Here is a 12,258-nt window from a genome sequence, read left to right as displayed (position 1 = left end):
GGTGAGGGGGTGGTGGGGCGGGTGCCACCAGGGTACCTGCAGGGCAGACATGTCATCGGGCAGCCGGACGGAGATGGCAGGCTGCACGTCCAACACGTTGTAGTTCCGGAAAAGATTCCTCAGCTGTTCTTTGTTCTCGTCAATCATCTGGATCACCCTGGGCGGGGGGCAGGGGGCTCGGCTGCCGTCCTCACCACCCCCGGGGCTGTTCCCTCTCAGGCCAGCCTGCCTCCCTGCCTAGGGCCCCTGCAGGCACCCTCCCCCAAGGCCCTCCCAGCTTTGTATCTTACGGGGTTCACCATCCCTTCACACAGGATCCTGTTTGATCCCCAGAGTCAGTGTAGCATTCCCACTTCACAGACGGCGAGAGTGAGGCTCAGAGCGGCAGAGCTCTGCTCATAGCCATAAACTGTTCTCTCTGCTCGCCCTGCCCACCTCTGGGGGACAGTCCCACACAGCAGGCCTGATGGTGTGGTCTGTGCCTCTGTTGGTGGGTCCCCTCCGCAACTCCAGGGCGGGGAAGCCGATGGGCAGTCTGAGCACAGACCCCCACCTACCGGTCCACGTCCAGGATGCGGTTGGTGTCACGGTTCACCACGTGGATGAGCAGCTCTGTCTGTGCGAAGTTCACCCGACCCTTGTTGTCCACATGGAACTAGGTGAGAACGGGCATCACAGGGTGTGGCAGGTGCAAGGGATTGGTCGGGCTGGGCTAGGAGCCCGTCCTGCCCTGCCTTCCCAATAAACCCATCACTGCTGAATGCTCACTGAGGACCAAGCACAGTGACCATCATAGCACAGTGTCGGGCACTATTATTAGCCCCATTTTACAGATGAGGAAACTGAGGCCCAGAGACCTGGAAGGACTTTCCCAAGGCCATGCTGTTAGGAAATGACAGATGTGCATATACCCCCTCTCATGCCCCTGACCTCTCCACACTGGCCCGTCCTTCCTTGTGGCCTCACCCCCCTTCTCCCTCCACTGCCCCCAGCCCCAAGGTGGGTTCCATGGGCACCTGCACGTCATCACTGTTGACGATGGCACCCGTGATGTTGGACAGCAGGCGGATGAACTCCTCCTCAAACCCGCGCACGCGGTCTGGGATCTCATTAATGACGATCTTGACGCGCTGGTCGTCCCGTAGGATGTAAATGCCGATGATGGCCGTGTCGTTGTGGTCTGCCAGATCCCGGGCCACAATGTCCACCACAAAGTAGCCGGGGCTATAGACCATGAAGAGGTCAAAGGTGCGCAAGATGCCATCCACGCTCCCTGCAGGAAGAGCCCATGGGTGGGGAGCAGCTCAGGGGCCACCCGCTGCCCCAGAATCCCCAGGGAAGGGGGGAGGTTCAGGGCTGCTGACACACTGGGGAGAGGCGGAGCGGCCCTGCGGCAACTCAGGGCCCAGTTGTCTGCAGAGCCCAGCGGGGGCTCAGCTTGGCTGACGGTGGTCATGAGAGCATGCAGACCGTGCTGTCAGACCTGCACCTCTTTAGAGATTTCTAGTGAACGCGCCTGAGCTTTTAACTATTGACATTCTGCATGTCCAACAAAACACAGCTGTGGACTGCGCTGGCCAATGAGACTCTGGTGTCCCCTGCTGGGTGCTATGGAGCACTTCTGCGCCACCTGCCTGTCTGTCTCTCACACGGAGTTCAGATTTTGACAGTCACAGAAGAGACGACCACAGGAGGCCCAGCCCAGGCTTCCGTTAGAAGACAGTAGACCTGGGTTTAAAATCTGCCACGTGACTGCCTGCTTCAAATTGCTGTGTGGATTTTTGCTAAAAGCCAAGTTAGCCAGGTAGCCCCTCTGTGTTTTAGTTTATTAAAATTAGAGCAGTGGGAGCTCAGAGGATGAAAAGATGGTGTCTGGTGGTGTGATTGCAGGAGGTGGCATATGAACTACAGTTTGAAGGATGGGTGGGGGGGAGCATGACCTTCAGGCAGAGCTGAAGGTCAGGATGGTATTCCAGGAAGTGAAGCAAAGGGGTCAAATGCCCAGGGGACGATGCTGTAGAGCAGGCTGAAGGAATGGGGAGCAGTCCAGCGTGACTGAGCTGAGCACAGAGCCCATAAGGAGAGTAGTGCAATGAGGAAGCAGAAAGGGGCATTAGGAGAAGACCTGGTGGCCCTTGAATGCCAGGCCAAGGAGTCTGGATGGACTTCTACAGACAGAAGAGCAGCGTAGGGGTTGGGGCTGGAAGATAGTAGGACACCCACCGGGACCCCTAGAACCTGACCCAGAGAGGCTCAGCCATCTACACAGGCAAGCAGACGTGCACACCTGTAGGTACCAGTGCGCTCCGAGTTCTGACTCCCCAGTGCCTGATGGGAGGGTGAGGTGCACAAGTGGAAAGAGGTGGATATATGGGAAGATGGCTGGCCCGCTAGCTGGCTGGCTGGACAGATGGGTAGGTGGGAGGATGGATGGATAAATAATGGATGGAAGAAGAAATGGGAAGAAGGAAGACAAGAAGGAAGTGGGCAGGTAGATGGAGGTATAGATAGGGGAATGAATAGTGGATGGCCGGCTGGCTGGCTGAATGGATGAATGGGCAGGTCAATGAAAGGACTGACGTGGCTGGCTGGCTGGCCACCCATACCCTGTGGTGCCCACACAGACCGCCTCATACACTCCAGACTACAGTCCATGCAGTGACAGGTCTCGGAGGCCATCCACGTGTGACAGGGCCCCTACCCATGGTGAAGACCTGGCCCACGTCCTCTGAGTCGTTCGCAAAGGCCCGGAAGTAGTGGATGGCCAGGATGCTATAGAAGACCAGACTATTGTTGCCAATGTCTGCATCCAGGGCTAGTACTTGGATCAACTCTGAGCCCATCTTGGCGTCGGTGGCCACTCCTGCAGGAATGGGTAGGCGGGTGTAAGTGGCAGGGCAGGGCCACCCCACACCCTGTGCCCAGGCTCCAGCCGCTGCACCTGCAGTGTACTCAGCCTTGGTGAAGCGTGGTGGCTGGTCGTTGATGTCCTCCAGCACGACTCGCACCTCCTGCAGGCTGAGGTCATTGACCAGGTCCAGGTCTGGTGAGGGCCCACGGGGAGGGGTCCAGCTGCGATTGCTGGACGCCTTGACGATGAAGGAGAAGACAGCTTCACGCTCCCGGTCCAGGTCCCGCAGCACCAGCAGACGCCCGTCGGGCTGAAGTTGGAAGTTCTTCTCTTCGTTCCCGGCTGAAGGTGGGACCATGGCACAGGGTGAGGGGGCAGGGCCAGGGTGGGCATATTGGGGTCATCTCCAGCCCCAGGGTAGGGGGGACACTAGCCCATGAGGCCCCACCTGCGATGAAGTAGTACACGATGGCATTGGGGCCCTCATCTGCGTCCACAGCGCCTGTCACATTGCCCACGAGGGTGCCATGTGGTGAGTGCTCGGGCACTGTCAGCAACTGGTACTGGGGGCTGCCTTTCTGCAGGAGGGAGGGGGACGCCATTACAGGAGGTTGAGGGAAGGCCCGAGCTGCCAGTTCCTGCCAGGGGGCCCGAGGCAGGACCTTTGTGGTGCTGAGGGAGTTTACTGCCCACATCTTGTGGGGTGAGCAGAACACCTGTAACCTCAAGGGAGCAAAGGCTGGGCCTGGGAGCTCCCAGCTCTGCCCTCAGGGATGTCATCCAGTGACATCCTCTGTGAAGGCAGGGCGGGGCTTGGCATGTTCTCAGAAGTCTCCTGGTACCTGAGTGGCACCTGAGTGGATGTTTGAATAAGGGGTCACACTCTCTATGTACACGTGAGTGTGCACATAGGCCCACACGCACAGAAAATCTCCAGGGAACATATCCCACGTGCACACAAGAAGGAAAACCACCGAGTCAGAGAGCCCGAGTCCACACGAGGGGCTCAGCCCCAGCTCAATAAAGCAAAGCTGATTTTCAGGCTTCCCGTGTACAATGTGCAATCAGGAGAATGTCAGCTCCAGGAGGCAGGCATTTTTGTCTGCTTTTTAAATTGCTGTGTAGTGCCTTGAAATAGTAGCTGCTCAATAAATATTTGTTCTGTGAAGTATATTCAGGTTTCCGTGTGCAACCACGTGTGTATATTGTAAAGGGTGCACAGGGGAGGATGTGTACATGTGTGCTTGCAGCCAGGGAGTCCCTGTGTGGGCATGACTGGTGCAGGGGATGGGTGAGAGCTCACTGGAGGTCTCACGAAGAGGGGCTCGTTGTCGTCGATGTCGTCCAGGACCACCAGCATTGGCTGCATGGTTTCATATGGCACTGGCTGACCCAGGTCGCTGGCCACCAGGATGAGCTGGAGGGGGAGGCGCACAGTCAGAGGAGGAGACAGAGAGACCCAGGTGGGCACTCCCCAGGGGCCAGGTCACCACCCTCCAAAACATTCTAGGTGGCAAGGGGCTGGCCCTGGCCCGGAGGAAAGCCCCACCCTCAGCCCCGCCCCCACACCAGGCCCCGCCCCCACACCAGGCCCCGCCCTCTTACACTGTACACCTCCTGCTTCTCACGGTCTAAGCGCAGCGCTGTCTGGATGAGGCCGCTGATGGGGTCGATGGTGAAGTACTCCCAGTCACGATTGCCCGTGGACTTCAGGAAGCTGTAGCGCACGGCCCCATTGAGGCCCTCGTCCTGGTCTGTGGCATAAACCTCGTACACGTTGGAGCGCAGGGGGATCTCCTATGGGGCGTGGTAGCATGGGAGGGAGGTTCCTGGGGCATCTGAGAGAATCCCAGGTCCCAGGCTCCACGGAGCTCTCGTTCCTTCTCGTTCTGTATCAGAATGTCCTTGCCACCTTTCAGCGTCCTTAGGAGACATCTGCCTGCTTGGCTGGACTCTCCTGTAGTCTGAGCATCTGCTAGAACATCCCCTCAGCCCACTCCTAGCTAAGGCCACTACCCACTGATGGTGCAGCCTGGGATCCACCATGCTTCAAACTCTCAGGGTGACCACCCTTCCAGGGCCTGCCCGAATCCCTCAGACCCCATTGTATGCTGAGGTTTAGAAGACAGAAGGGGGCTCAAAAAGCTAGGCCACAGCCACCCTCTGTTCCCGGGTCTGTCTTGCTCTCTGCTATCCCAATCACGGGATTGGGGGACAGGCAGGTAGGGTGACATGGTGAATACAGACTGGACACCTGGGTTCCAGTCTTGCTAATTACACCATGTGACTTGGACATGCCACTTCACCTCTCTGAGCCCCAGTCTCAAGTATAAAAATCTAGTTGACATCACACACTGACCCATGATAAGGCTGCCTAGGACACAAGAAAAAGAGCAAGTTTCTTTGCTTTTAGTTGAAAAATTAACAGCTCAGCATGGTTTCCCTGTTAATCTCATTGATCATGATAGAGACTGAACGGCAGTTACAGCTAATTAATAGAAAGTGAGATGACAAATAGGTAATTACTTAACAAATGCTGGTTGTTTGGGAGACATGAATCTTTCAAAATACGGAGCCCTTGAAGGGAAAAAATAAGTGGGGCCTTTGGTGTGGAAAAGAACTAGATTATTATGAACTCATACCCTGCCTCATTCCACAGAGAGGATTCGAGGCAGCTTACAAGAAAGTATAAATTATGATAAGAGTGAACAAGTTAAAAAAATCAGGGTAAAGAAAAGAAATGGTTGGCAGGAAAATGGGAACTAAGGGCTAGGAAGCAAGGTGTGTGCGCTAAGACCCTGCAGGGCCACTCGAGGTGGGCTGACCACTCTGAGCTCCCTAGTGGGCAATGCGAAGAGGACCACTGAATCATTACAGTAGACACAGGTAAAAGCAAATCAGAGGGTAAAAAGAAAAAGCACAGTGTTTCCTAGAGCTCAACCCTGGCAGAAAGTTCTCCTGTGGGAGCTCAAAGAGGACATAGAGTGACAAGGACTTAATGCTGACATTTTGAGATGCGGAGACATGCTAAAGTTTGGGGAGCAAACAACAAGTGGGAAACGCCTTGACTGTACCACCAAGGGGCACTTTGGGCCTGGGTGCTGAGAGGAAGACGGGGAAGGGTAGGAGACGAGGAGGACGTCCCCATCTTTACATGGCCGTTTAGGGCAAAGAGTGAAGGAAGAATTGGAGAGGTTCCAGAAGCTCAGCCACTTCCCCTTGTGTCTTATTTTGATTCCCATTCTCAACAACCAGGCTGTCCTCACTGGGGTATCAGCAGGAACAACAGGCAGACGGAAGGGGCATGTATGTTTATTTTGAGACAAGTATGGGGGAAGTGGGTTTCTGGGGAGACTGTCCTTGGAAGACATCTAAGAGCAAGAGACGGAGCATCTACTTTTATTTGTCCCATTTTGCAGATGGAAAACCAAACTCAGAGAAGTCACTTGCTCAAGGTAATTTGGTAAGCGGTAGACTTGAACCCAAGACCTTTGCTGACACAGCCCATGTTACTAACCACTGTTCAGTACCGCCCTGTGTGGCACTGAGCAAGTCTGTTCCCTATGCTGGTCTCAGTTTCCCCACCTCCACAGTGGGGTCCCTGTCCCTCTCTCGGGCATGGCTGTAGGATGAAGAAGTGGGCCGGGTGCTGGGAGGGGGTGTTGCTGGGCAGGCGGCCCCGGGCGACAGCACTACCTCTTTGATGTGGAGGACGGTGCCGTTGGGCGGACGCACGAACACGGGCCGGTTGTCATTGACGTCGATGACCTCCACCAGGAGCATGGTCGTGCCCCAGAGTGGGGGCTCTCCGCCGTCTGTGGCCACCACGGTCAGGTTGAATCTCTCGTAGGAATGCAGTGGCCGCTTTGTTGTCACCAGGCCTGAATCCTTGTCCACGTGGAAGGCCTCTGGCAGGCAGGTGGGGCAGGAGGGCAGGGCATGGGTCTGGCTGAACCATCCTTCCCATGGCAGCCTGTCCCCTCCAGCCCCCCCCAAGGCATCATGAGTGGGGAGCAGGCTACGTACCCATGCCAGGGCCCTCCAGGGAGTAGGCCAGCTCCGCATTCGAGCCCTCGTCCTGGTCGGTGGCCATCATGGTGAAGACAGAGGTGCCCGCCGGCTCATTCTCGTACACGCTCGTGCTGTACTGGGGCTTGGAGAACTGTGGCCGGCAGTCGTTGACGTCCAGCACCTGGATCACCACCTGGGGGGGAGGTGGAGGCCAAATGTCAGGAGCATACTGGGGGCTACATCAGGTGACCGCCACATGCAAGTCAGAAGAGGGGGACAGTGCCCATTGTTGGCGTCTGACCTCAAACGATGCATTTAACCCCCTGAGCCTCAGTTTCCTTAATTGTACATTGGGGACAATATATATATCTTGGGCTTGTGAGGCACCCCCGGGATGGTGTATGCTAGATTGGGATGGCACGTGCGCACACCTGGCCTAGGAGACGCTCAGCTGCTGGGACTGTGATTAACAGGCGCTGTGGCTGTGAGGACTCGGGAGCAGGAAGCCCCTGCCCACCTCCTACTGTCCCTTTGCTCCTCCTTCTGCGGTCCCATTCGTCTCTCGCTAATCTACGGACCTTAATGCTGGATGGCGATTCCCCCACCCCCAAAGGCCCCCTCTTGACTGGGATTTGTGTCTGGCCTGGGACTTGGCTCTCTCTGCTGACCCCGCAGCGCAGGGCAGGTCCCGTGGACACACCAGGCCAGAGGCCTTCTTTTCCTCAGGCTGCTGTGGCCCAGCCTGACTGCACCCTTTTCACAGCAGTGATCTGAAGAGCCCCTTTCGGCGCACAAAGCACTTTACACCCCCAACCTCTCCATCTCCCGGACTCACCACCGCCCTGGGAAGGAGGCGACCTTAGTCTTCTGACTCCAAATACTGTGCCTTTCCCTGCACAGCACACGGCTGTGTGACAGGCACAGGACTCAGATGTGTGTGAGTGGTCCCAACCAGCTTCTCACCCCCTCACCCAAGAGAGTTTGTTTTGGATGGTTGGGGGAGGACTGGAAGAACGGAATGCAGAAAGACATGACCGGACAAGGCAGAAAGAAGGGAGAAGAAAGAAAGCGACAGCAAAGCCTCGAGGAGCGGGACTTTGGATAGAAATGGGGTAGAGCTTACAAGCTGCGATACTGGTCCCCGAGCAACTTGTGTGGACACTAGGACTGCACTGGGAACGGGGTTGTGAATTTGATCCCTCATTAATGTTCTTTAAGAAACATAAAGACAATTGTTTTATAATTATGTTTGGTTGCTAGACTGTTTCTTCCAGTGGGACACCATGGAGACACTGGGCTATGTGGAACCCCAGGCTTTGTTTGGGTTACCCCCAAGTATGTTTAGCTGCATTAGCAGGGGTTTGGCACAGGAGATTTCTGCTCCAGTGCTCATCTCCTTAAGCCACAGCCATTGTGACCCACCCAGCTAAGCTCCTTCCTGCCACCATGTCGCGGAGGGGGCCAGGTGGCTCTGCTCCTGCCCTGCATTCTCTCAAGGCTTGGCTTACTGCCTCTACAACCCCAATCCTGAGTGTCCCTGGCCCAGGCTTGTACCTCTCACCTGCACTGAATTTTCTCGACGGTTGCTGGCTATATCCCCAGGGTTGTCTTTGGCCAAGGCAGTCAGGATATAGTGGGCCTTCTGCTCCCGGTCCAGAGACGACAACACGTAGATGTCACCCTATTAGGGAGAGGGAGGACTCAGGGTCTTCATCAATTCAGCAGATATTTATTGAGCATATACTGTGTGCCAGATACTGTTCTGGGCTCTAGAGATACAGCACTGAACAGAAGAGACAACAGCCCCTGCCCCCACAGAGCTTTCATTCTAGTGGCTCTTCTTGCCCTCATTGCCCCGGTCCACCTGGAGACGGGATGAACAGCCCAGGCTGAAGCTCGCTACCTGGCTAGGTATACAGTAGTACTCCATAAATATTTGCTATTTATAGTGCCAGGCCAGGGGCATGTCTGATTGTTCACAGCAGGCAGGAAGGAGAGAACACTGCTGAGAGGGCAGAATGCAGGGGGAGGGAAAATCCAGTTCCAGCCCAGCAACTGGGGAAGACGGTGACTGACCAACCTCCCCCAGGCCACGGGGCTCTCTCTATACTGAAACAGCAGCTTTTAGCCAATTTGCAGACATTTGAAATCATCACTCATCTTTTCTCTTGAGTTTCTGCTCTCCCACAAGTCATGGGAGCATGGGGGGGGGGGGTGTACTGAGCATAGGGCCACATGTACAGGAGGTGCTCAAACACTGTGCCCACTTTCTGCCTGTGTCTCTCTTTCGACAGTTTCAAAAAGCAGTCGTAAGGATTTGAATCACGTTTTCTAGTCTCCTGGGAACACATCTCAGAAGTTTGTGTCCCACAAAGAGCTAGTTCCGCAAGACTTTGGCCAATTCCTTTCACATCTGCTGGACAGAAAGGCCACAGTCTACAGGATGTTTGGCACGTGGAGAACAGGGCTGGCGGACTTGGCTAAAAACCTCAGAGGCACCACATGTGCAGGTGGCAGGACCCAGAAATGGGGGAATGACTGCAATCCTTTTGGTGGCTTCCCAGTCTCTGATGCTCTGGACCCTCCCCAGTCTCCACTCCCCAAACCCACGCCCTCCAGTGCCCGCTTACCGTCGTGGGGTTGATGGCAAACTTGCCCTCTCCATTCCCGAGGCCGTACTCAATGACTGCGAAGTTGCCCGAGTCAGCGTCAGTAGCGGTGACCCTCAGAATGGTGGTACCGACAGGCACATCCTCAAAGATGGCTTCCTGATGCCCAGTGGGCAGGGAGAGAAAGTAGGCGCACGTCAGCCCGGGAGTCCAGGCCCCTGCCCTAGGAACTCATGGAGGCAGACGACCAGGGGCATCAAGCTGCTTGCGGGGTGGTCCCTCCCATGAGGCTCAGAAGCTTGCAGGGTGGTAGCGGAGGACGCCCAAAGGCCCCAAGCAATGGGCACAGGTCCTGGACCCAACTTACGGGCCTGGCCACCCACCTGGTAGGAAGGCTGGTCGAAGATGGGGTTGTTGTCGTTGACGTCCACGATCTCCAGGTAGACGGGGATCTCAGCTGCCCGCGGCGGGGACCCATTGTCCGCGGCCCTCACGGTAAAGTTGAGCCAGTGCACTTCCTCATAGTCCACTGTCCGGTTGGCAATGACCTTCCCTAAGACACAGAGGCCGCCAGGGCCATTTTGGCCACTCTTCACTCATGGAAGCTCTCATGAAGAGAAGGATCGGTATTCTGAGGGGCCCATGGCTGAGGGCAGCTGGCATGCGGCTATTTGCCAAAGGGGTGAACAGCCACATGTCCAGGGCCTCCTCTGACACTCGCCCCCTTGGCCTTCTTGTTCCCAAGTGATACTAAAACAGTCTGCCCTCCGTATCTGCGGTTGCAATCTGCTGTTGGTTGAACCCATGGATGCACAACTGTGGCTATGGATGGAAGGCCAGCTATGGGACTTGAGCTTCTGCACATTTTGGTCCCTGCGGGGGACCTGAAACCAAGGGACGACTGTGGTGGAAGTTTGGGTGGCAGAGATGGTGCTGGAGTATTCCAGGTTTCCAGCAGAACTCAAAGGGGCCTTTCATCCCAATCTAGGACTAGGCCCTCTGTCCTTCCCTCTAGTTTGGGCATCCGGTGGTCACTAGAATGACGGTCATATAGGCGCTGGCCCAGCCCACTGAGAAGCCATGGTGTCGCCCCAGTTGGAGGGTGACAGTGGGCTGTGGTCCCTCTTGAAGGCTAAGCAGGCGTATACATGCCCCACACCCCTCCTCTGGCAGATTTCCTTCCTACCTGCCGAGGAGTCTTCCAGCTGGACATAGCCTGGGGGCATCAGGTCCAGCAGGGTGTAGGTGATGAGCCCGTTGAGGCCTTTGTCAGGGTCCACGGCAGCCACGGCGATGAGCGTGGTGCCCGGGGTGGCCCCCTCCAGGACCCGCTCCGTGTAGTAGGTGATCCCGAAGGGCTTGAACTGGGGTGTGTTGTCATTGACGTCCAGGATGTTGACTGTCAGCTTAGCTGGGGTGAAGGCAGAGGGTGAGGGTCACATGAGGGGCACCGATATGGCTGGGCTCGGCCTTCCTAACGCTCAGCCATGCCCCCAGAGAGGATGGCAGCCTCCCACAGCCCTCCTGGGATTCCTGAAGCCTGACCCAACCCTCGAGCAGTGGCATGGGACCCTTCCATCGGGGAAAGGGGCTTGGGTTCCGCCAGCTAGCTGGGTAACCTTGGTGAAGCCCCTGGTCCTTACTGTGCCTCAGTGTCCTAACCTGTCCAGTGAGATAGGACTAAGATGACCTTTAAGACCCTTCCCACGATTCAGCCTTCTGTCCCCTGTCTGAACCGTCCTGTCTGTACGACCAGCCGGGGCCCTTAGGACATGGGGGACACGACCAAGTCTGTACTTCCTTCCTGAGAGCTCCGTCCTCTGGGCTAGAAAGATAAGCAGACAATATCTGCCAAGCCTATCACCGCACCCCAGCAGTTGGCCTCGTGTCATGGCAGAGTTCACTGGAGGTCAGCCCATCCCTGCACCCCGCTCCTTGCTCCCCACTCTTGCCACACAAAATCCATGCCTCTGGTGGCCTCTCCGCTCATGCCTCAGGCTGCAGACTGGGCGGCCTGGGGAAGGCAGCATCCATATCCCCCTCTTCTCTGCAGTAGTGCCTGGGCACCCCAATGCGGTGATTATAGCTTTAAATTACCTTTCCTTGCACTTGCCTTCCTCTGGACTGACCCCATGGCTTCCTATCAGATCTGAGTTCCTGTTTTACATTCTAGCCACGCCCTCATTACCAGTTCTTACAACATATTCTGACCTAAGTCTCTGTAACCCATCCTTTTCTCAGTTCCTATCCAGGCGCTAGCAAGCATCCTTCCCACTCTGAGCTTTGGGGTTCATAAACACACACCATTCTGGGCTTCTGGATCCCCCCTTGCTGAGTTCTGCCTGACAACTGGGACACACAGCCCTTCTGGACCTCACTGTAGCTGCCACCTCCCATGCCTCTCTGGGTCCTGTTGCTTCCTCCTTGGGGCTAGGCTGTGCCCAGCCTTGAGCAACTCTGAGTATCCAACGGGAAATACCTGTGGGGGAACCTTACCATTTGGCATGCTGACAGAGCGCTCTGGTAGGTCACTGGCATTGTCAATCACTGAGAGAGTAACCTCATAGGTGGCAACCAGCTCCCGGTTCAGGGGGGACTTCACCATTACAGACCCTGTAAACCAGACCAGGTCAGGTTCAGGCCAAGGGGTGACCAAATTCTGGGCCTCCCAGGGATGCTCCTGGCCAACCCTCCCAATCCCCACGAGGGCAGTGGTCCCCAATGGACCCGGGACTTGCTGGTCTCATGTTTGGTGGGGATGAGACCACAGTCAGCTGCAAGCACATC

At 56.2% G+C, this 12,258-nt stretch overlaps 1 protein-coding gene across 4 annotated transcripts in view; it reads right to left on the bottom strand.

Annotated features, from left to right (window-relative positions):
* CDH23 (cadherin related 23) overlaps positions 1–12,258 on the bottom strand; it is a 393,436-nt gene that overhangs the window by 3,920 nt on the left and 377,258 nt on the right. For all 4 annotated transcript variants that reach the window (XM_088792050.1, XM_074339561.2, XM_088792049.1 and 1 more), the window contains 15 exons: positions 11,968–12,084; positions 10,658–10,882; positions 9,855–10,024; positions 9,493–9,630; positions 8,424–8,543; positions 6,878–7,055; positions 6,548–6,759; positions 4,457–4,648; positions 4,155–4,268; positions 3,300–3,429; positions 2,942–3,193; positions 2,702–2,863; positions 1,017–1,273; positions 558–655; positions 37–157 (listed from right to left, as the gene is read on the bottom strand). In XM_088792050.1, the coding sequence (XP_088648176.1) occupies positions 37–157; positions 558–655; positions 1,017–1,273; positions 2,702–2,863; positions 2,942–3,193; positions 3,300–3,429; positions 4,155–4,268; positions 4,457–4,648; positions 6,548–6,759; positions 6,878–7,055; positions 8,424–8,543; positions 9,493–9,630; positions 9,855–10,024; positions 10,658–10,882; positions 11,968–12,084 (2,486 nt within the window). The remainder of the gene's footprint in view (positions 1–36; positions 158–557; positions 656–1,016; positions 1,274–2,701; positions 2,864–2,941; positions 3,194–3,299; positions 3,430–4,154; positions 4,269–4,456; positions 4,649–6,547; positions 6,760–6,877; positions 7,056–8,423; positions 8,544–9,492; positions 9,631–9,854; positions 10,025–10,657; positions 10,883–11,967; positions 12,085–12,258) is intronic.

This window comes from Rhinolophus sinicus, chromosome 15 (genome assembly GCF_057876585.1).
Source record: "Rhinolophus sinicus isolate RSI-liver-muscle chromosome 15, RSI-T2T, whole genome shotgun sequence".
Classification (NCBI taxonomy): domain Eukaryota; kingdom Metazoa; phylum Chordata; class Mammalia; order Chiroptera; family Rhinolophidae; genus Rhinolophus; species Rhinolophus sinicus.
The sequence above is the reverse complement of the archived record's forward strand: the minus strand, read 5'-3'. Positions and strand labels throughout refer to the sequence as shown.